The 25,933-nt window shown below is 36.8% G+C and overlaps 1 protein-coding gene across 5 annotated transcripts in view; it reads left to right on the top strand.

Annotated features, from left to right (window-relative positions):
- The window catches only part of LOC150093791 (pyruvate dehydrogenase (acetyl-transferring) kinase, mitochondrial-like), a 280,509-nt gene that overhangs the window by 179,431 nt on the left and 75,145 nt on the right, over positions 1–25,933 (top strand). For 4 of the 5 annotated variants that reach the window (XM_090413173.1, XM_090413178.1, XM_090413177.1 and 1 more), the window contains exons 8-9: positions 4,345–4,446; positions 12,629–12,739. In XM_090413173.1, coding sequence (XP_090269299.1) covers positions 4,345–4,446; positions 12,629–12,739 — 213 coding nt within the window. The remainder of the gene's footprint in view (positions 1–4,344; positions 4,447–12,628; positions 12,740–25,933) is intronic. The other variant, XM_090413176.1, reaches the window with a different exon arrangement.

Below are 25,933 nucleotides of genomic sequence, written 5' to 3'. Positions count from 1 at the left end.
TATTTTGAAACTTCACTCAAAAAGACACTAAATAGAAGCCAAGGGATGATCTTTCACGACATTTGGAAGTTATTAATTGCTATGTGTAATATGAAAGTCCTCTCCTATGCTAGCAGTCACATATGTAGTTTACACAACAATGTAGAGACTGCATGTAACATGCCTAATGATACTCATAATTAAACTATCATTCCAGTCTTTTCAATTGATAGATATTAGTGGCTGTTGTAAAACACTTTTTTTTTTTTACTTTTGATAAAAAAACTTTCTTTTACTTGCAGCATATCTATCGATATGCTGAATGAATGATTATGAAAGAATAACTCTTCTAAATCCAGATGCCATGAGGGTTGCAGATGCAGAAGAGGTTGTTCAGTTAATGAGCGCCCATTTCATTAAAAGCTATCAACCTGGTGAACGCAACATTGAGCTCACTGTTTCCTCTTCACTAGATGAAGAAACGCAGGTGTGAGAGACCGAGGTATTAGAGCCTGTTGCACAAACTGAATAAGAATTCAACAATAGGGAATATCAGCATGTGTGCTAAAAGAGTGTTCAGCTGAACTGGCCATTCCTTTGACCAGGATATTTAATATGAGTCCCAGAACAGGGAAGATTCCCCAGAAATGGAAGGAATGTATGGTAATTCCATTGCATAAGGGTAGTGCAAAGACCAATGTATCCAACTGTCAACCAATCAGTATATCAGGAGTGGTAGTGAAGATTTTGGAAAAATTGGTTAGGGCCCGCATTCAGAAATGGGTTGACAGTGAATCTCCACTTCACAATGAACAACATGGGTTTACTAAGGGAAGGTCATGTTTTAGCAACTTGCTCACATTCTATAACAATGTTACCATTGAACTAGACAAGGGGAATGGATTCACCATGATACTTTTGGATTTTGCTAAGGCTTTTGACAGAATACAGAATAGCAGACTGCTGCATAAATTGGAGAAAATGGGTTTGGGTTATACAATATTAGCAAGGGTAAGAAGATGGCTGACTGACAGATATCAAAAAGTGGTGTACAGGGGATCTGAGTCTGCAAGGTTTAAGGTAACAAGTGGTGTACCACAAGGATCAGTGCTTGGTCCACTGTTATTCAATCTGTACATTAATGATATTTGCTGATGATGCAAAGATAGGTAGGGTAATCAGGAATGCTGCTGATATGCAGTCTTTGCAGAATGATTTGAATAGGCTGGAATTGTGGGCATGGGAAAATGGGTGTCAGTTCAATGTCAGTAAATGTAAAGTCATTCACTTCGGCATGGTTAGATATCCAATGTCGTATTATATTGGTGGGATTAGGCTGGAAGAAACTGATGAGGCTAGGGATCTTGGAGTGTTAATAGATAGGAAGTTGAAGTTTAGGGGCCATGTGGCAAAGATTGCAAATACAACTCAAAAGATAATTGAGTATAATAACAAAAATAACAAAATGTTATTTTGCCTCTTTACAAGGCCTTGATAAGACCTCACTTGGACTATTGTGCGCAGGTCTGGTCTCCTGGTTTCTGTTGTGATTCTGATATATTGGAGAGAGTACAAAGGAGAGTGTTAAAAATGATATCAGGATTGTGGAATACTGATTATGAAGACAGATTGAGAATTTGTAGACTGCAGACACTAGCAAACAGGAGAAAGAGGGCTGATGAGATGTGATTGAAACTTACACACTTCTGAAAGGATCATACAGGATTTCAGTTGATGGAATTTTTCAATTTATGGAGGGTGGGGAAAGGACGAGAGGGCATCCTTGAAAGCTGAATTTTTCTGCCAGAGGGTGGTGTGTGATTGCCATTGGATATTGCGAGTGCAAGCAGCATGAATGAATTCAAGAATAAGTATGATAGCTGGTGTGTGTGGTATGTGGCCTCCCTCGATGAGCCTTTGACTCCCTGGAGGTCTCTCTTAATAATAATAATAATAATAAGCTCTTAGATAGATATTAAAGGGATAAAAATCTATTAATATCTATTAAGTTGCCAGAAAACTAGCTGTTTGGCTTTTCATTTTAATTACAAAAAAAAAGCTCTTAGATAATTGCTTTGAAATTGCTCTTAGATATAATAGATAGCAAAACATGTTGAAACATCTAGTATAAATAAAAAGCATATGAGTTAAAATCTGGTTATCTATTATTCAGTGATAGTAAGCTGTTCACCATTATAATTTTTATAACAGAATTTTCATATACCTGTTTCCTTCAGATGTCTTTTTTGTATCAAGAAATAATCTGTTAAAAATAATATACACAGTCAATTCAAAATATTATAACTATCCACCATTATTTTACAGTCAGCCATTACATTACATTGCATTGATGAGGTACACTACTGCACCAGATAGTACTCATATCATAGTACTACCTTGTGCAGTAGGTGGTACTCATATCATAGTGTAAGCCAGTGTACAGGAGATATGTGACATTGTTTATTTGAAATTGAATTGTCAGATCATGTCCCTTGCTCACAAGGGACATGATCTGACAGATTTCAAAAAAAGTCATGATTGTAGGGAATCAGTTGAACTCATTGCAGGCAACAAGAATTGCCAGTAATTCAAAGACTATTTGTGGAGTGCTGTAATTAGATGTTTCAATAATGGAAAGATACTGCGCAGGATAGCATTCACTAGTCCAATGGTGGGCGGCCATGCCTCATCAATGCTCGTGGTGAATACAAGTTATCCCACTTTTTGCAAGTCACAGATGAAAAACTATGGAACAGATGACCATAGAATTTAACCAGGGGACAAGTAACATGTGCCTCAGACTACAGTGCAGTGTACTCTCTTATGTATAGTTCCCTACAGTCAAGGTACACATTCCTATGCCTAATCATTGATGGCTCTGCTTAGTTTGCATCTGAGAAATGTTATTTAACAGGAAAAGACTGGAAAAAAAGTTGACTCTTTGTTTGAATCTCATTTTTGATTATGGGACAGTAGCTAGAAGGTTAGGCAAAAGTCTGCTGGACAGGAATCACCCTAATGTCATGGCTAATCAGAAACAGGCAAGAGGCAGCAGCAGCATTGAAGGTTTCTTCAGAATCTCTTGGACCCTAATACCCATAGGAAAATTGTACTTATTGTTAGAAGTACTTATCCATTATTGCTGATTGGGTACACCATTTAATCATGACGATCTTTCCGGATGGCACGGGTATATTCCAGCAGAATAATGTACTGTATCACATTGTTGGTATTGTTGAGAGTAGTTTGCCAAATGCAATATTGACTTTCATTGCTGCTGGATTCACCAGATCTGAATCCATAAAACAAGTCTGGGATTTCATTGATCAAGAGATTCAGCATTTGAATTTGAATCATCCACCTTGAACACTCCCAAATTTGCAGGAAGCAGCCCTGACAGGTAGCTCCTGCAAATTGAAATGTTGCATACTAATAGTACTGGCATCAAGAAATTGGGCTTGTGAACTAATAATAGGCTTGTGATCATAATATTTTGACTGGAATGTGTATGGTACTAATATTAATTTATATATCATGCACTCCTCATGTTAAGAATAGTGCATGATATATATAAAAAAAATCTCCTTAAGAAAACTAAATAGTATCTTATTATTTAAAAATTGAAAAAATAATCTTTTAAACTATTATAATTACAGCTATTTTGCCTGCTTCAGTTTAGGAGTACCCCTGTTTAAATGTCATTGGCTATTTACTCATGGGTTCTTAGGGCATTATGAGTGTAGATGTACTAAAAAGTATATGTAGCTTAAGGAATAGAAAATTGCACATACCTTTTTCTGGGTGTTGTGGCTTTTCCTCTGTTTGCGATGTTGAGAACTGCAGAGTGTGTGTGTGGTGTGGGGGGGTAGGCAGTTTGGTAGAATAAGTTGAACTGATTGGGTACACCATTGCTCGTACACCTGATTGAACTGATTGGGTACACCATAAACTGCCTACCCCCCCACACCACACACACACTCTGCAGTTCTCGACATCGCAGACAGAGGAAAAGCCACAACACCCAGAAAAAGGTATGTGCAATTTTCTATTCCTTAAGCTACATATACTTTTTAGTACATCTACACTCATAATGCCCTAAGAACCCATGAGTAAATAGCCAATGACATTTAAACAGGGGTACTCCTAAACTGAAGCAGGCAAAATAGCTGTAATTATAATAGTTTATAATGAGGAGTAACATGGGAGTTTTCCCAGAAATAATATAGATAATCTTTTAAAGTTGCAATAAACTTCCATTATTTTTAAAATATTTCCCTGTAAGTTTCTTAACATGCAAACTCACAGATAGTATTAATACAATATATTTATTATTCCACACATATATGTTTGTTTGTTTTTTAATAGAATGCCATGCGTGCTGTTGTAGAGTATCATGGTGCTGATGCAGATAACTACCCACCAATTTGTGTTCTTATTGTAAAAGGAAAAGAAGATGTAACCATTAAGTTATGTATAGTGTTCTATATTTAAAAACAGTGTGCAGGTGTGATATATTATTAGGACATGAGTAGTTGATTTCTCATGGAGAGCAGTAGGTGAGTGCATTGCTTTTGTCAGAAAGGATGGTCACCATATTAGTACTGAATGAATTGGAGTGAATAAACTAGCAGTCAGAGTGGATCTTCCAAGATACCTTCTTTGATAATAACAAACTACAAAGTAATCTCATCCAGGATATGTATACAATAGTGATTCGAATTAAAGCCCAAAATCATTGTAATTATGTACATAAAAAAAATAATGTTATATTTTTTTATGTACCTTGCTGCTTCTGCTGCAGCTGTGCATGAAGATTGAGAATAATTTCTCTCTTCCTTTCTTTTTTTACTGTTTGACTTTTCTTTTTATGATATTAAAAGCTAAAATTCTAGTTAACTTTGTTACTAAGCAATTATGTATAATAAGGGTTTTATACTTCAAAATAATGCAAATAATACTACAAAATAATTTCCATATATAGATATTTTAATAAGATTATATTCTACTGAAGATTTGAAAAAAATTGATATCCGATTTAATATCTAATTTGATATCTAATATTTGATATCAAATTTAAAACCAAGTGATCTTGGAAATGAAGCAGCCTCACAACTAGGCTGAAGAGATGATCTTACTTAAATCAGATTTATTTACTTAAAAAAGGACTGTTAAATTAACATACCTATGTGCATTTTAAAAGGTAAAGATGGCATTAGAAGTGTTGAATATAAATTATTATTATTATCGGCAGACCTCCATGGAGTCAAGAGACTCATGGGAGGTTCCACTCTCACATACGCAGCTCATCACATCTCGATATAAATGCATTCACTGTCCCTGCATTAACACACTCTCAGGAAATACATTCCAATTATCCACTTTCCATTCAAAAATCTACTCCTCTTTCTCCTAACCCCTTGCTCATATCCATCTTATACAGCTTCCAGGGATGGCCTCTCCTTCTCGCCCCCTGTCTCCAGATATTATTCTCTGAAAAATATCATCCATGCTAATCTGGTAATTACCTCTTCCCAACTTATACATCTCAACCATATCTCCCCTCTTCCTTCTATCCACTAAGCTGCAATTTGCATTCTCTCCATCTGTCCTCATATTCCAAATTCCATAGACCAGAAACTAACTTAGTCAATTGTCTCTGGACCCTCTTCAATATCCTTTTGAAAACCTGGCAACCAAATCTGTGAACAATATTCCATATGTGTCCTAATGAAAGTTTTGTACAATGGAATCGAAACATCTTTATTTCTACATCAGTGATCTCTCTATCATTCAGCAGATTATGCATCTCTGCATAATCCACATGTACTATCCTCACAATTTTAGAAAATTGCCCACTAAATTTCAAGTCAAGAAATCTGTCTTATTAACACAGTTCATTAATACTTAAAAATACTCATATTCTGTCATGGCTTTAAATCAAGAAATCACACTTCTGAAAGAGATTTTATGGTCTTGGCAGTATTTCCAGTAACTAACAGTATTTGCTCAGCACCAAATCATGCACTTTCTTTTTAAACAACATATCTAGCATATAGTCTTAAAATTTGAATATCTATCAGTTATATATATGTGTGTGTGTGTGTGTGTGTGTGTGTGTGAATTTTAAGACTATATGCTTTCTTTCTTTCCTTTTGTAATATATCTGATATTGTGGTGATGAATCTATGGCCATATTTAAGATTTAAATGTGAATCTATTAAGAAACATTTAAAAAAAAAATTGAAATGAGTATGCTTTAGAGCAGTGTTTCTCAACTTGGGGCGTATGCCCCACAGGGGGGGGGGGCAATTAGAAAATGTACATACACATATTTATATTATACTTTTTCAGAATTTGGCTGATTATTATGCTAGAGGGCAGGGGCATCAAAATCTTTGAGACATTGAGGTGGGACATCAAAATATTTGAGACACTGATGTGGGGCATGATCCAAAAAAGGTTGAGAAACAATGCTAAGAGTAACTAATTATTTGCCACTCTCCTTTGTGATTACTAAATAACTTAAGGAATTCACAACATATACTGGTATATAAATTAAAATAAACTTTAATATATACTTCCTTTAATATATATACTATTAAGACATATATACCTGTTGTATAGTATAATATATATACTATACAACAGGGCTAAACTAATCTGTTCAAATGACAGTGCCCTAACCACTAAACTAAATCACATGAACAAGCCAATGTGTTAAGGATTTAACACATTACATTGGCTTAATTCACAGCCAATGGCTACAACCCCCAAAAAATACTAAAACTAGTAAACCACAGCCCTCCTCCCACCTTTCACCAGAAAGATTACTCTAAATCCATCACCATTCCCTACATCAGGTTTACCTCCGAAAAAATTACCAAAATCCTGAATAAACATGACCTGACCTCTTGTTACAGACCATATAGAAAATTGGCATCCCTTATCCACTCCACTAAAGACCAACCACTTCCCCTAGACCAAGGGTCGGCAACCTGTGGCTCTTTTCGTTAATAAACAATCTATTTTTGAATAATGCAAATTGAATTTTATTTATTAAATTAGAAACTAAAAACCCTAAATTTAGCATTTGCAATAAATTAAGGACATTTTACATTAAGTCAAGGATATTTTACAATTGAAAATAGTACATGCGATGCTGAAAATTTAATACTTTGAACTCTTTGAAATCATATGTGATGATCCTTCTTTACATTTATTTACATTTTACAAAAATTCTACTTTATGGTGGATATGACTTCCCATTTAAATGCGCTAAATAAGAAACTACAGGGAAAGGGAAATACAGCAGTTTTGCTTTTAGAAGAAGTGATTTCGTTTGAACAAAAATTATATTTGTTTGCGACAGACTTAGAGAAAGGCACATTATTACATTTTCCTATGTTGAAGAAATATCAACAAGAACAAGCTGATAATAATTCCATAAATTTAAACTTTTTCAAAAAAATTGTGGTAAATATGTGATCTGCATTTAATGGGAGATTTTGAGGAGTTTAGAAAGGAGTTTAACAAGACAACTATGTCATTTTTATTGCGACCACTTGAAATTAATCCTGCCGAATTAAATTTTTCACCTTTTGCTGGAATGCTGGGTATAGAAACAATGGCATTTATATGCTTTATACTAATGCCAGGAGTATCCGGAATAAGGGAGAGGAATTGGTGGCGCAGATAGCATCAGCCTGGCCAAAAATTATTGCGATCACTGAGACGTGGTTGACAGAAGGGGATATAACAACAGGAATAGAAGTCGCTGGGTATAGCATTTTTTGTCAGGATAGGAGGGGAAAGCGTGGTGGTGGGGTACAGCTTATGATAAGTGATGACCTATGTCCTCTAAGAGTGGAGAATTTGGAAGGAAGTGACACAAATGATTTTGAGAGCGTATGGTGTGAGGTAGAGGTAGGCAAGACAGGATATTTAGTGGGGTGTTGCTACAGACCCAGGAGCACAGAGGATGGGGACCAGGAGATGTTTAGACAGCTAAGTTTGGCAAGTGCAAGAAGAATGATTGTTATGGGAGATTTTAACTTCAGTAGTATAAATTGGAGAGAGGAAGATGCATGTAGCAATAGGGGAATGGAATTTCTAGAATTCTTGAGGGACAAATGTCTTAGGCAACATGTAACAGAGGGAACAAGAGGTTCAAAAGTTTTGGATTTGGTTATAGCATCAGAAGAGTTGATAATAACTGAGTTGACGTCTCTCCCACCAGTTGGAGAGAGTGACCATATGGTGTTGACTTGGAAAATGAATAGACATGCAGGAGTATCAAAGAGACGGGAACTTATGTGGATTTATAAGGCAGGTGACTATAATAGTCTTAGACGTCAACTTCAGGAAGTTTCATGGAGGGAGGAATTGGAAAGCCGGGATATCACTAGTGCGTGGGAAATTGTGAAAGAATATTTGTTATCAGCAATGGTAAGTTGTATACCACGAGTGAAGAAGAGGACGCAATTTGGAGTAAATTGGATGACAAACAATATTAAACAAGAATTGCATGCGAAAAAGAGGCTATGGAAGAGATATAAGGAGACAAGTGAAGAGATGCATGAGGAATATAAGACACAGGCCAGAAGAGTGACTAGTATGGTAAGGAAAGCGAAACTGGAATATGAGAGGAGATTGGCCCTAAGATCCAAAGAATATCCTAGGGAATTTTTTAGCTATGTGGCCAGTAGGAGGAGAAATGACTGTGGAAGAATGATATTGTGGGATAAAAATTGGAATAGAGTGACTGATGCAGATGACGTAGTGGAATTGTTCAATGAACACTTTATTGGAGTATTTCATCCTAGAGGAGTCAGTTTTAATGCTAGAGGGATAGGACTGGTTCGAGGTCTGGAGGTACAGGAGGAGAGTGTGTTTCAGATACTGAGTACTCTGGATGTCAGTAAAGCTGTGTGACTGGATGGTATTTCACCACGAGTTTTGAGAGAATGTGCTAGGGAATTGACAGTGCCTTTAACGTGGCTTTTCAATGAAAGTCTGGCTTTGGCAAAGGTGCCCAGGGAATGGAAGGAAGGTAAGATAGTGCCATTGCATAAGGGTGGTAACAGACTGGAAGTGTCTAATTATAGGCCAGTCTGTGTGTCATCAGTAGTTGTTAAGATCTTGGAGAAAGTAGTGAGGGACCGTATGCAGCATTGGGCAGATGAGGGTAATGTTATCTGTGAGAATCAACATGGATTTGTGAAGGACGCTTTTGTTTTAGCAATATGCTAGCCTTTTATAATAAAGTTACAAGAACATTAGATGAGGGAAAGGCATATACTGCAATTTTCTTAGACTTGGCAAAGGCACTTGACAGGGTGCCACATGATAAGCTGATATTTAAGTTGCAGCACATGGGTCTGGATGTCAGATTGGTCAACTGGATTCAGGATTGGCTGTCTGATAGGTATCAGAGAGTTGTGTATGGTGGAGCAGTTTCCAGGAGGCAGAGGGTTACAAGTGGGGTCCCACAGGACTCAGTACTAGGACCTATATTGTTTAACCTTTATATCAATGACATAGCCAGTGGATTGCAGGGGGATATTCAGTTGTTTGCGGATGATGCGAAGCTGGGAAGGATTATTAGTAATAGTGCAGATGTGGTAGCCCTGCAAGAGTATTTAAATAAGCTAGATAGATGGGCAAATGAATGGGGGTCTCAGTTTAATACAGCAAAATCTAAGGTCTTGAGGTTTGGGAAACATCGATGGGATGCTGCATACTCTATGGGGGAAGTTATACTGGAGAAAGTAAGGGAGACAAGAGATCTGGGATTGATGATTGATAGAAACCTGAAGTGTAGGGGACATATTGTAAAGGTGGTGAAGGTAACACAGAGGATTGCTGCTATTATGAGAAGGACACTGACCTGCAGAGATAAGAGGGTTATCATTCCGTTGTATAAGTCTCTGATCAGACCACACTTGGACTATTGTTCTCAGATTTGGTCCCCAGGATTTGAAGGAGATAAATTAACTGTGGAAAGGATACAAAGATGGTTTCAGGACTGTACAAGGATAGTTATGAGGATCGGCTGAGAGAATGTGGACTGCAGAGTTTGGTGGATAGAAGAAGGAGAGATGATATGATTGAGACTTTTAAACTGTTGAGAGGTGGTTACAGGGTTGACACTGGGGAGTTCTTTCGCTTGGTTGAACAGCAGGAAGGAGTGATGACAAGAGGCCATCCCTGGAAGTTACGAAAGGAAACTGTGAGCAAGAGGGTAAGGAGTGGTTTCTTTGTGTGGAGGGTGGTTGAGCCGTGGAATGCATTGCCTGATGGTGTTGTGGGAGCGAGAACGGTCAGTGAGTTTAAAGAGTGGTATGATAGACTTTGTGTTTCTCAGGGGGGGACCTCCCCGCGATGAGTCTTGACAAACTTTATGTCTTAGGAAGGACCTCCCTCGATGAGTCTTTTGGCTCCTTGGAGGCCTGAATAATAATAATAATAATAATAATTGATGAGGCTGCATTTCAACTTCTGTTAGAGGACCTGAAAACCCAGGATTTGTGGAATTCAAAATTTAGAAATCTTAAAACTTACCTGGAGGAGTTGGAAAGACAAAAATCTACCCTTGCAATACAAAAAAATGGTCTGAAATAGAGGATCTTAAAAAGCAAGATCAAATTGTATTTGACACGTGAAATTGTTTACTGGACACTTACATTCGGTGATTTCAAACATACTCATTTGGACTTCTATCGATTTTCGGATTGACATATTTCTGTGAGCAAATATTTTCTAATATGAATTTAATTAAAAGTAAGTTGAGAAACCTACTAAACAATGAGTCTTTCATCATGTTTGAAAATGAAAATTACGGCGTATTCGCTGCATATTGAGAAACTATTCCAAGAAGTTCAACAACAAAAGTCGCACTAAGAAGATATTTTAAATTTAAAAAAAAATTAAAGAAATAGGTATGTTATTGGATTTTATACATATGCTTTTGTAAGGAGGAGCAAATCTTTGTTTTATTATTTAATATTTAAAAATATCATATAATTTCGTGTGACATGTCACCCCCCTGTGTTTTACAAGTATGATAACATGTTACTGTAAAAAAAAAAACTGAATAAATAATTTAATTATAATATTTTTCAATGTAGTTTCTAAATTTAAAGCAGTGATGAGCAATTAAAATAGTAAATCAAATACTCTGTTCGATCCGCATAAAAAATATTTTCTTTTTCTTTGATGAGAAATTATTAATTTATTTTTCATTATTTAGATATATTTTAATTTTTTAACCTACACAAATAAATCCACATGTAAAAATCAACATTCATAAAATAGATTTATAGATTTTTAATTAAAATATACTAATTCTGCCATACAAAACGAACAACGTGGACCACACAAAAAACCTGAGAGGGCTACATGCAGCCCGCCGACCATTGGTTGCTCATCACTGCGTGTAACTCCCTAAATTTTTTTTTTAACAGATATAAGTTTAAAAATGCTCTTCAATCCAAAACGGTTGCAGACCCCTGCCCCAGACCTATCTGGTGTATACCAGGTCCCTTGCAGCTGTAAGCTATCCTCCTTTGGCCAAACAGGCAGGATATCAGAATTTTGGAACACAAGGACTACATCTGGTTTCACCATTACAGCCACTCTGGGCTTGCAGACCATGCTGTGGATACACGCCACAGAATAAGGTGGAAGAAAGCCACAGTAATACACTGCAGCAGATATAAATTTGAAAGACTATTCATGGAATCAGCTTCAGCCCTAAGAAACATGCCAAACCTCAACATATTTGGATGCATGAGACTGCCTCAAATTTCGGAGATGTACATCTTGAGAACTTCAGCCCAACGGCCAAGAATACCTAATACAACCTACTAGGGGGAACCATCAGGACTTTAAGAAAAACAGTAGTTTCCTCGCTTCTACCTCATTTGCTGTTCTTAGTGCCTGCATGCACGTGTCTTAATCTTATGTTCTCATGAAGATAGCAACATGACGTTGCCGAAATATAGGAAGTATATATTAAAGTTTTTAATTTATATACCAGTATACGTTGTGAATTCCTTAAGTTATTTAGTAATCATGTGCAACCAACGTATAAGCCTTTCTACGAGAATTACTCTCCTTTGTGATGACTTAATATTACTTCCCTCAATTTTCGTGAGCTTATGATTTTATGAATGTTCCCCAGAAGAGAGAGAGATGTTTTTATTTGATAATTCTTTAATTGCAATCATCCAACCACACCAGGAAAGCAATTGCCAGTTAGATAATTGAAGGTTGGATTAACAGAAGATACAATTACATGATGCTGCACCAGAAGATGGTTGACATGCTAACTAAACCCACTAAGAGTTGGTTAATTAAAGGTTAGATAATTGAGGGATTCCTGTTTATAATGAAGAGTGAATGAAATTCACCTAACTTATCTAATTGGGGTGTATAGATATGGCTGTAATTGCAAATTTTGTCTTTGGAGTTTAATATCAGTTTGGTTTTTCTACTTGAGAAGTATTTTAGTTTAAGTACATTATCTCTTTATCTTCTAAAGTAAAATGTAAATTTGATGTAATGTAAATGTAAAAACTAGTACCTTAGTGCTTTTTAGTTTTCTCTAGGTGATAAAGTATGATATTTATATAGATAAATTAATTTGCAGATTTCGGATAGGGGTGGAGGAATAGCCCATTCCCATATAGATCAGCTCTTCCAGTACATATATTCCACTGCTCCTAGGCCTTATGCTCCAGAACACAATTCAGCACCATTAGTAAGTATATCCTCTTTTTTGAAAAAAATCATAGAATGCTGATCCGACAAAAATTAAACTGCAATGCAACTTACAGTTTTTGACATTTCTGTTCAGAGTTTCTTAGTTAAAACTTTTAGTATGTTCAGACAGCATTAGCTGTTTGCATAAGTCATTTTTGGTTTGAATGCAAACACTTATTAAAATAAAAATTTTTAAGTTATAAGTTTAAGTTAAATAAATTATAAAATTTACCTCAAAGAGTAATATATGAGGAATTGAATCTCGGAGAAGGTGGAGATTAGTGGTGCACCACAGGATTTACTGCTTGGTCACTGTATTTAATTTGTACAGTGATCAATGAAATGATTTAAGAGGAAATATTCAGTTGTTTTCTGATGATCCATAACTGAGAAGAGTGTGAAGATGATACAGAGATACAGTATGATGACTTAAATAGGCTGCAAGTGTGGACAAAAAAATAATGGCTTCCAGTTTAATGTGGCAAAGCGCATGCTGCTTACTATGTTGATGGAACTGGGAAATTGCTGAGACCAAGGATGATTTGGGAAGTGATAGCTCACAAGGATTTGAAGTTTAGATGGCATATTGCAAAGGTTGCCAAAACAGCTCATCACATTACTTGGATGTTGAAGAACACATTAATAAATTGAGGTAGAGAGGTTATTATTTGAATTTATAAGGTTTTAATCTGGATTACTGCACACAGATCTGGTTGCCCAGATTCCTTGATGATGAGGAGATGGTATGGTTAGGACTGTGATAAGTTTGTGGAAATGTTCTCAATAAGACAAATTGAGGATATGTGGGTTACAAAAAAGGGTTATTATAGAAACATATAAGTTATTAAAAGGATTTTCTAGGATTAACACAGAAGACTTTTTTTGATACATGGCAGGAAGTGAGAGAATAAGGGAGTCACTCCTGGAAATTGTGTAAAAGTGTGGTTAGCAAGGATGTGAAACTAGGTTTTTTTGGTTAGAGAGAGAGAGAGAGGCTGATGAATGAGTGGAATAGGTTGTTAGAAGTAATTGTGAGTGCTTCTTTGGGGAATTTGTTCAAGGAAAAAGTATGATACGTATTGTGTGAATAATGGTTAATATGGGCTTTCCAAAATGAGTTTTTGATTCCAAGGAGATTCTGAGAACACAATAACGATAATGCTACTCCAACTGACTTTTCACATATGATGTTTCTGATGGCTTTTTCTACCTAATTATGGATATGTACCACTGATTGTATTCCACATGAACATTTGCTATTACTGCTCTCACTGTTCGTTTCTTTACAGTCTTTTCGAGCATTTACTCCAGACATCCAGAATATCTTAATCTTCAGTTTGTCTTATGTGTAAAAAAAAATAAAAATAAAAATTTTAGGTTTATAATAATACATACATACATCTTCAAGGCCCACCTTTCCTAATTGGGTTGTGGGGGCAACGATTGCAAAAGGAACTTCCAATGGTCATGATCCTCTGTCACCAAGCTCAGGTGTTCTGGTAGGATTCCCAAATGTGTCTGCCCAAGGTTTTGGATATAATCTATCTAGCGAGTCCTTGGCCTTCCACGTGGCCTCCCACCCTCTGGCTTGGCAAAAAGGGCCTGATGAGGGAGCCTCTCTTGTGACATTCTGACCAGGTGCCCGTACCAACGTAAGTGTGATAATAATAAATATTATTATAATAATATAATAATAATATTATTATTATATTATAATAATATAATAATATTATAATAATATAATCTTTATAATAATAAATATTAATAAATAAAAAATCAAATAAAAATAATAAATACATTTGTATTGTAAAATCAAGCCTGTTCAAATGGAAATATGTTGTGCATTATGCACTATTGGGGAATTATTTATGTGTAATCAACTTACAGACAGTAACATTTAATTGCATAATGCAAATTTGGTTATTTATTTATTATTATTATTTTAACATCTGACCTCCATGGAGTCAGAGACTCATATAACTGCAAACTGTTTCTTATGTTTTTATTACAAATTTGTCCAGTTAATTGTAAAACACTTATTCACAAATACCACTTTTTCAGCATAGCATACCTAATTAAACTAAGTTAAATTTTGCATTTTCTAACATATTTTATAAAAGCTAATCAAGTAGTTGTTTTTGTAAAAATATATTTGTTTTTTTCAAAATTTTTTGTTTTATTGGCTCTTGAAGATATTTCCACATGTAGACATAAGTAATGTTCATGTAACTTAATCTAGAACAATATGTATACCTCTATGTTACCCTCTGTAGCATTTATGTTAACCTCTATATCTCCTGTTGTTCTTCCATAATTGGAAGAACAACAGGATATGGCGCCCTTTGATTGGAAAAGACTTGAGTTTGATTCTTGTTATGATGAGAGAATCTTTATATGGACATTTTCAGTTGAAGGTGAGTTAACCAATCTCATATGGGGGGAAACAGAACTTTTTTTATCCCAGAAACATAAGTTTTCATCCCACATATAGTTCTAAAGAACACCATTTATAGACAAAAAGTATTATCAGTGAGCAGTAGATGGCATTGTAAGCAGATGGTGGATTCAGTATAGATGGCTGGAACAAATGATTTGAAAGGAGAAAGTATGGTATGAGGGAGGACATGAACGAGTTATTGAAAATAGCAAAAGAAAAGAGTGAGGAAGTTAAGATAATGAGTCTGACTCCATGGTATGACAGTACTGAGCTGAGAAGAAAGACCATAATAGTGAATAAGTCGATGTGTAGGATATGCAGGAGGAATAATGTGGAGTTTGTAGATGTGTGGAGAGTTTGATGGATAAAGGGGCTTATACAAGAAAGATGGTTTGCATCTGAATGGTGGAGAGTTAGATGGATAAAAGGACTTATATAAGAAAGATGGTTTGCATCTGAATGGATTTGGTGTTCAGTCTGGAAAAAGTGTTGTTGAATGAAGTGAAAGTGGATGTGCAAACTAGAACAGGGAAACTAGAACTTTTAGGGGGAAAGCTGTTGATTGGGTACACAAATATCATTAAGTTTAAGAATCTGCATAAAATGCATAAATTAATACCGCTGGTAACAATCCAGAATGTGTCAGGATAGTGGTGGGGTGTAAGGGGTTCTTGCACTTTTATGTACACTAATGTCATGAGCATATGGAAAAAAGGAGGGGGAGTTTTTGGCATTGGTTAGTGCTTCCTGGCCGAAGGTTATTGGCATTAGTGAAACATGGCTGACAGAAGATGATATAGTTAGTGGAATAGAATGTGAAGGGTATAGTGTATTCAAGGAGGATAGAGAGAACAGAAGGGGGGGGAGTATTACTGATGATAGCTGATGAACTGTAACCAAACAGAGTGGAAGTTTAACTGCAGGCCAGTGAAAATAGCACATTTGAGGCCATGTGGTCTGACCAGAAGAACAAAATATACAGTTTGATACTTCTAGACCAGGGAATGGTGGAGATAGTATGCATTGACAAATAAGTTCATTTAGTGGAGGGCAGGTAATTATAGGAACATAGATTGGAAGGAGGAAAGGACACAGGGGAGGAAGAAAATGGAATTTATGCAGATACTAAAGAATAATTACCTGAGGTAGCATGTAATGGAATATGCTAGGGGTTTGAGAGTTCTACATCTCCATTGGTGTCCAAAACCAAAGGACGAACACTATTTCTAAAGATTACAACTGCAAATTCAGACAAATATGCTTGTGGAAATTTGTATGACTGACGATTTCAAGTATAAAGTGAGTACACTTTTCAAATTTTCAAATCACGTACAAAGGGATCACATAGCACTCAACAGAATAAAAGGCAAAAAGCTGCATTAAGCGAATTATGTTTGAAGGAATCTCTTTTCGTGAAGGAATAAAGTTGCAAACTTGGATTTCTTGTAATGTCTCAAAGACATCATCTAGATGATTTCATGCAAAGAAGAATTATTGGAAAGCTTAAAAAAGCCATAGAATTACTGATATTGCCAGAAAGTTTGAAATTTCACAAAGCATTGTATCCAGGCTCTGGGTAGCGTTTCAAATCAATGGAATGTGTTCCAGACATTTGTTTAGAGGTCACCCTCGCTCTACCATGGAGCATGAAGACAGATTTTTGGTTATAACAGCAAAACATAATTGACGAACCACAGCAGGTCAGCTTACTAGTCAACTCCATTCAAGCACAGGTATGCAGCTATGTCGGCAAACTCTAGCAAAACATCTGTGACAAGTAGGCCTATATGCCTGTAGTCTGCATCTCTTTATCCACAGCTCATCATAGAGCACATTTTCAGTGGTGTTGTATCCATAAAAATTGAACAAGACACCAATGGGCTGATGTACTCTTTACAGATGAGAGTTGCTTTAGTCTTTCCTCTGATTCTAGATGACACTTGATCTGGCATGAAAGTGGACTCTTTCTTACTGCTTACCATCTTGAAAATGTTCTTGAAAGGGATAGATATGGCAGTGCTGGGGTCATGGTGTGAGGAGGCATTATGCTTAATAGATGCACCAAGATATAAGTGCTGGAAAAGGAGACTATGACTGGTGTAATGAATTCTAATGAAGTTCTTCAACATCATGTACAATTGTTACATGGTGCTGTAGGAGAAAAATTCAGTTTTATAGATGACAGTGTCACACTACATTGTACACAAGCAGTGAAGATACTTCTGGGGACCAAGAAAATTAATTGAATTGAGTAGCCATAATGCTCCCCAGATCACATAGAACACATTTGGAATGCAATAGGGAGATGTATTTCTTGAAATTCTCTTCCAGAAAACAAGCAAGGCCTTATTCTTGCTGTAAAGTAGGAGTGGGCCAGTTTTGCCTCAAGGACTCCTGAAATACCTAGTGCTAAGCATAGTATGATGTTGTGTCAACCCTGTAACCACCTCTCTGTGTCAACCCTGTAACCAACTCCCCAGTGTCAACCCTGTAACCACCTCTCAACAGTTTAAAAGTCTCAATCATATCACCTCTCCTTCTTCTATCCACCAAAAACTGCAGTCCACACTACCTCAGCCGATCCTCATAACTAACATTGTACAGTCCTGACACCATCTTTGTTATCCCTCTTTGTACCCTTTCCACAGTTAATTTATCCCCTTCAAATTCTGGGGACCAGATCTGAGAACAATAGTCTAAGTGTGGTCTGATCAGTCTTATACAATGGAATGATAACCATTTTATCTCTGTAGGTCAGTGTCCTCATTATTGCAGCAATCCTCTGTGTTACCTTCACTACCTTTGCAATATGTCCCCTAATTTTCTGGTTTCTATCAATCATCAACCCCAGATCTCTTGTCTCCCCATCTTCCTCCAGTTTAACTTCCTCCCGTAGAGTATGCAGCCTCCCATCAATGTGTCCCAAACCTCAAGACCTTACATTTTGCTGTATTAAACCGATACCCCCCATTCATTTGCATATCTGTCTAGTTTATTCAAATCCTCTTGCAGGGCTGCCACATCTGCACTATTACTAATAATCCTTCCCAGCTTCGCATCATCCGCAAACAACTGAATATCCCCTTGTAATCCACTGACAATGTCATTGATATAAAGGTTAAACAATATAGTTTCCAGTACTGAGCCCTGTGGGACCCCACTTGTAAGCCTCTGCTTCCTTGAAACTGCCCCACCATAAACAACTCTCTGATACCTATCGGACAGCCAATCCTGAATCCAGTTGACCAATCTGACATCCAGACCCATGTGCTGCAACTTAAATATCAGCTTATCATGTGGCACCCTGTCAAATGTCTTCGCTAAGTCTAAGAAAATGGCAGTATATGCCTTTCCTCATCTAATGCTCTTATAACTTTATCATAAAAGGCTAGCATATTGCTAAAATAAGAGCAACTCTTCACAAATCCATGTTGACTCTCACAGATAACATTACCCTCATCTGCCCAATGGTCTCTCACTACTTTCTCCAAGATCTTAACAACTACTGATGACACACAAACTGGCCTATAATTAGACACTTCCAGTCTGCTAGCACCCTTATGCAATGGCACTATCTTACCTTCCTTCCATTCCATGGGCACCTTTCCCACAGCCAGACTTTCATTGAAAAGCCAGGTCAAAGGCACTGTCAGTTCCCTAGCACATTCTCTCAAAACTTGTGGTGAAATACCATCCAGTCCCACAGCTTTACTGACATCCAGAGTACTCAGTATTTGAAACACACTCTCCTCCTGTACCTCTAAACCTCGAATCTGCCCAATCACTCTAGCATTAAAACTGACTCCTCCAGGATGAAATACTCCAATAAAGTGTTCATTGAATTATTTGCAAGAGTATATATCCAGGTGGAGATATTGCAGAAACGAGAAAGGCAGAAGCTTATATGAAAACTGAGGTAAATGAAATAGAAATGCATAGCATATTACAGAACCTTGATGAATATAGCTATGTGATTAGATGGCATACTAGCTTGAGTTTTATGAGAAGATGCCTTTGAAAAAACTACATTGTTTAATCTTAGTCTTGGCTCTTGGTTAGTCCCAAGGTGGTGGGAAAAGGAGAAAATAGTTCCATTTCATAAAGGAGACTCCAAGACTAATGTTGCAGATTACCTACCAGTCAACGTATCAGGAGTTTTGTCAAGGTACTGGAGAAGTTGGTCAAGAGCAAAATACAAGAATGGACAGACAGAAATGGGATACTCTATGGAGGCAACATGGTTTGGTGAAGGGTATGTCATGCCTCAGTAACTTGCTCACCTTTTATAATACAGTGACAGCTGAGTTGGATAAAGGTAATGGGTTTACAGTGATAGTGCTGGACTTTGCAAAGGCCTTTGACAGGATACCACATGGAATCCTAATCAGTAAACTGCAGCATATGGGCATGGATATATGGTTGGTGAGCTGGATAAGAGGTGGTTGATGGAGAGATATCAGAGAGTAGTTTAATTGTGCCTAAATAGATGAAATGTTTTAATAGTACTATAAATTCTTCATTCAGGATGCAGTCGATGTTTTCAACGTTTCTGCTTATTTTGATTGTCTGTCTTTTTATTGCTGATTTTCATACCATTATTACAACAATTATGCAATTTACTTAGGTGATTATGTGGACCTCTACTGGATTTATTTAGTAGTGTAGTATTATCTATATAGAGTAAAGAGCTAAGATTAGTGAGAGATTGTATTGTTACACCCTGATACCTTAAGAATGTAGAATTCCCAGTTATCATGATGTAACATGAAGAGAAAATAAAATAAAACCCCTGTATGAAAGCTAATAGATGAATTATTTAAAAGAAAGAAAAATATTCTTGCATCCAAGTAAAATATATAACAAAAAAGTGTTTGAAGAACTAAATAATAAAAGAAGGAAAATATTACAGTTGTGATATAAAACAATTAGCTAAGTAAAACAGAAAAGATTAGTAATAAGAAATTGTATGTGAGAGGCTAGAGATTAAAATATTAAGTAAATTCTTAAAAATTTGGAAAAGGGATTAATTTAGAGGCTAGCAAAAGAAAAACAATAAACTATCGCTCAGGGTCAATTTCCGGATTTGAGACATCGTCACAGGCTCGCCGACCAAAGGATATTTGGCAGAAAAATGCCACCCTAATTGGTCGGTGAAGTCGAATCAAGTAAGGGACGGAGAAAAATAATTAAAGTGGGTCCCGTTAGGGGTCAAGGTATAAAAGGGTTAGAACCCCCACCCCCGCGAGGCTTTTTCCCGGATAGTTTCTTCACGAGCTCCTTCGTATAGGTTTCGTATGGTTTTCCTGACTGGCGGGATTGGAGTTATCTCTGTCGTCACAACAAGGAAACAAAAGTGAGCGGGATTTCGATTCCGTATTTCCTATGATAAGAAACGAGGAATGTTATTTAGCCAAAGGAAAGAAGGTATTATCTATGTGTTTCATAATCCAGTGACAACTACGAAAAAAGGAAATCTGTAAAAGAAGTCTGTGTCCACGTGGTGAGTTTCACAGCCGTTGTATAGATGATTCTAAGTGTCCTTAATTCAAGTACGAAAGGTTAAGATCGCGTAAGCACAGTTTATTGCCAAAAGAACTTAGGAGGGACAGATTATAGGAGAGATCATACCAAGATAGTTCAATCGGAAAAAGGTAGAGGCCAATATAGAAAACTCAAGAGAAAAAGGTACTGTAAAAATCTCGTGTTAACTGAAAATCGTCTGTAATTGTATTCATTATTCTATTACTGAACTGTTGAAGAGACTAAGGAAATTTATACTAGGACTTTAGTACATAACTGATTATAATGAAAATATACTTGTTAATATTAATATTATATAAGTAATTCATGTGTCCTGAGAATTATGTATGTGTATTGTAACGTATAGGAAAGTTTTAAATGTCAAAGTTATGTGTTAATACAGTGAAAGGATAATTTAATCTACATAGTTTTGGATATTTAAATAGAGTGATTTGATTATATATGTCCATGTGCTTATAGCATATATTCCGACTAATATAGGGTTAACTAAGATGTTAATTAGATCTGGGATTATACATATGATTGTATGTGTTGAATTTGTTATGGCTGCATGATCGAAATTCTCATATAGGATCTTAGCCAAATTACTTGTGATAAGATAATGTTATTTTGTAAATGTTTTTTCTTAATATAGAATTGAATTATATTAGAAATTGAATTGTACCATGCTAATGAGTTTAATAAACCTTTGTTCATTGATAAAACAGTTGTCTGAAATTGCTGCCCAGTGCACCACTTGAAAAAAATACGAACCTAATCACGCGGGAAATTAATGTGTTAAGAAACGAGATAAAGTGTCACGACTGCAATATTGTTTCACATTCAGACATATTTTAGTAATTGCTCCTTGTTTTTGTATTTAATATCTCAAACTAAATGTCCCAAAAGGCGCAGCATAATATAAATATTAGGGACACTAAGGGGAGAAATAACTTAAATATTTGTATTTTTGGGTGATATCTCGTGCATAGATAATAGTTGAATATAGATAAGCATAATTTCACTAGATAGGATAATAATCGTAAATTGGGACACAACAGTATGCAGCATTGGGCAAATGAAGTAGTGTAATCTGCAAGGGTCAGCATGGATTTGTTAAGAGATGCTGTTGTTTTAGTAATCTGATTGCCTTTTATAATAAAGAACAAGAACAATTGACCAGAAAAAAACAAATATTATGTTATTTATGTTACTGATAAGTATCAGTAACATAAATGCTATCAGTGCTATGATATCTGTACCATTGGATTAGAGATTAGTTGGTATCAGAGAGTTGTGCAAGGTTACAAGTGGGGTCCCTTAGGGCTCAGTATTGGGACCTGTGTTGTTTAACCTAATATCATTGATATTGTCAGTGGATTGCAGGGAGATATTCGGTTGTTTTCAGTGATATGAAGCTGGGAAGGGTTATTAGTAATAGTACCAATGCGAATGCCCTTCAGGAGGATTTGAATAAGCTGGTGGGCAAAAAAAAAAATGGGCAAATGAATGGAGGTATCAATTAATTCATTTAAATGTAAAGTCTTGAAGTTTGAGATGCATCAATGTGAGGCTGGATACTCTGTTGGTCAAACCATACTCGAGGAGGTGGAGGAGGCAAGGGACCTTGGGGTGATGATTGATAGAAACTTGAAGCTCGGAGGACATATTACAATGGTGATGATATTAACCCAGCAGATTGCTGCAGTGCTGAGAAAGATGCTAACCAGTAAAGATAGAACAGTTGTGATTCCAAGATTTCAAGAGTTGTGATAGAAGAGTTATATAAATCTCTGATCAGATTTGGTCATCAATATTTGAAGAGGCTTAACTAACCTTGGAAAGCGTACAGAGGTGGAGATAACAAAAATGATATTGTTACTGTACAATATTATTCATGAGGATAGGTTGAGGAAATGTGGACCTGCAAAGTTTGATTTGATAGAAGGAAAGATGATGTGATTGAGACATTTGAGAGCTAGTTATTGGATTGACAGTGGGGAGTTCTTTTGTATGGTAGATCAAGGGATCAATTCTAGAAGTTACGAATGGAAGTGGTGAGTAAGAGGGTGGTTGGACTGTGAAAGCATTTCCTGATTGAGAGCACAAACACTGATTGAGTTGAAGGAATGGTATGATATACTTTGTGTTGTTTTAGATGGGCCTCCCACAATGAGTCTTATGATTCCATGGAGGTCCTGAATAATAATAATGACATAATAATAAGCTAACATCTTTTATTTTCTTATAGGGGTAGGTGAGGACTTTTAACCCTATCTAGCTTTTTGGAGACTGAGTGGGCAGTTCAATCTCCAATGGTAGCCAATCAGAGATAGCTGGCCCATGATTATCACTAATTATAGGTGGCAACTGATGAAGACACCTGCAAACAAGTGCTGCCATCTCTTGATACCTAACCCCAACAGGATGTGTTACTGTCTGAAATAATGTGGGTTCTACGTTTGATTTTCTTGAGTTTACAGGATGAAAAATGCGAGTTTCATGAGAATTTTTTTTATTTTTTACTAAATAATTTGAGGAAATTACAACGTCAACTAGGATATATATTAAAATAAATTTTAATATACTTCAATATTTCAGCAACGTCACGTTGCCATTTTCAAGAAACTTAAGAACAAGACACGTGCACGCAGGCACAACAAACAGAAAGTGAGGAAGAAGCAGGAAGCTATTATTTCTCCTAAAGTCCCGATGGTGCCCCCTCTAGCAGGCAATGTTGGTATTCTTGGGTGATTGGGCTGAAGGTCTTCTGATGTAGGTTTCACAAATTTGAGGCAGTCTCATGCAGCCAAATTTGTTGAGGTTTGGATTGTTTCTTAGGGCTGAAGCTGATTCCATGAAAAGCCTTTCATATTTGTATTTACTACGGTGTATTATCGTGGCTTTCTTCCACCGTATTCTGTGGCAGGTATCCAGCACATGGTCAGCAAGACCAGAGTGGCTGTATTGGATGTAGTCCTTGTGTTCTGAAATTCTGATATTTGCTGTTCTGCCTGTTTGACCAAAGTTGGACAGCTTACGGCTGCAAGGGACCAATATTCACCAATACACCCATTCTGGTCTTGCTGACCATGCGCTGGATACCTGCCATAGATACGTCGCTGTAATTTCCTTAAATTATTTAGTAAAAAAATGCATAACCAACATCTAAGCCTTTCCACGACAATTACGATAATCATGGAGATGATATCACACGTAAAGCACGCCATTACAGTAAAATGAAGTTGAAGCTATCAAGACAATTGAATCGTCTCGCCTTCCTAAAACACTGCCGGGATAACCAGGTAATTCCTAACTGTGTGGAATTCAAGCACCGTTTCTCTTCGCAAAAGGCTCTTCGTATTTATAACCGTGCCAGCCAAGCCTTGCTCAGGGAAAGAATTTAAAAAAAGTACGAGATCGGCACATCAAAAAATTTGAAAATTTAAAAAAGAACTCAATCTCAAAACTACAACTTCCTACTGAAACGGTAGTCAACCTTTCGTCATTTAGTGTGAAACCTGAAGCACTTGATGCTCTCACACGTGGCCACAACTTCGCCATTGCGCCCAGAAGAATACCTGCTGAAGATATTATGATACGAATTGAACGCGGGATATGACACCTTCCGAACCACATTGCCAATGATATTAGACTGGATGTGGCTTGTTTTCTGACCAAAGCTAAACCACCAAAAGCCAACATGCCCAGTAAGGAAATTAAATCTCTACTAGAATTAAAGAAAAACAAGAAAATAATAATCACCAAAGCTGATAAAGGGAACGCCACAGTATTGCTTAACCAAAAGGATTACACAGGTAAGCTGAAAGCTCTATTGTTAGATCGGGCTACTTACCTTCCTATCGAGTACAATCCCACCAACTCACAAATTAGAAAATTCCATAGGCTCCTTAAGAAGGTCACTTCTTGGCCTGTGGAAATCACTAACAAATTAAAACCATTTAACTCCATACCCCCCCTCCCCCCGTATTTCCTTATGTATAAATACATAAGGAAAATGTGCCATTTCGTCCCATAGTGGATGGTATTGATTTCCCCCACATACAAACATGCTAAACAGTTGGCCAAAGCTCTCTCACACTATACTGGCAACACATCTTCACACATAAAAAACTCAGCCCACTTCAAAGCCAGCATAGAAAACCTTACACTCAAACACACTGACATAATGGTCAGTTTTGATGTCTCCTCCTTATTCACAAAATGTCCCACTCAAAGAATCCTTAGAGCTTATCCAAGCTAAATTTCCTCCTGATATCATAGCCCTATTTCAGTTCACAATGAACTCAGGCTATTTTGTTTAGCAAGGAAAATTCTACAAGCAAATAGAGGGGACAGCCATGGGTTCTACACTCTCCCCACCCTTGGCCAACTTTTATATGGAGACTTTTGAAGAGAAAGCCTTAAACTCTGCTCCACAAAAACCAACCATTTGGCTTCGCTATGTTGATGATGTGCTCGCTATTTGGCCACATGGCTCCGATGTGCTCCTCTCCTTCCTAACACACTTAAACAACCAACACCCCAGAATCAAATTCACCCTGGAAGAATTAAACCAAAAAACAACTGCCTTCCTTTTTAGACACATTAGTCACCTGCCATCCTGATGGAACCTTGGTTTTCTCAGTCTATAGAAAACCCACCCATATAGGCAGATACATTCACCAACAATCCCACCACCCCTCCTCGCAATGGAGTCATTAAGACACTACACAACAGGGCTCAACTTATCTGTTCAAGTGACAATGCCCAAACCACATTCTCAACACTTTCTCGGCCAATGGCTACCCCCCCCCCCCAAAAAAAATCCAAAAAATATTGAAACCAGTAAACCGCAATCCCCCCCCCCTCACAACAAGAATTACTCTAAATCCATTACCATACCCTATATCCGAGGCACCTCGGAAAAAATTACAAAAATCCTAAAAAACATGACTTAACGTCTTGTTATAGACCATATAAAAAATTGGCATCCCTTATCTGCTCTACTAAAGACCAATCTCTTAATGCCACATATCTTCATAATGTGATCCACAGAGGTGATGAATAACAGTGGGGATAATGTGCACCCTTGTCTCACAACTGATTTAAAATCATACTAATCTTTCTCTACCTCCTTCAATTCTAACTGCTGATTTACATCTCAAATGCAGCTTTGAGATGTAAATCTATCTGTTGCACAGTATAATGTCCAATTTACACCATATAGCTGTG

The sequence above is a fragment of the Typopeltis vanoorti genome, chromosome 23 (genome assembly GCF_054136105.1).
Source record: "Typopeltis vanoorti isolate ZY-2024b chromosome 23, IOZ_Tvanoo_1.0, whole genome shotgun sequence".
In the NCBI taxonomy this organism is placed as follows: Eukaryota; Metazoa; Arthropoda; class Arachnida; order Uropygi; family Thelyphonidae; genus Typopeltis; species Typopeltis vanoorti.
The sequence above is the reverse complement of the archived record's forward strand: the minus strand, read 5'-3'. Positions and strand labels throughout refer to the sequence as shown.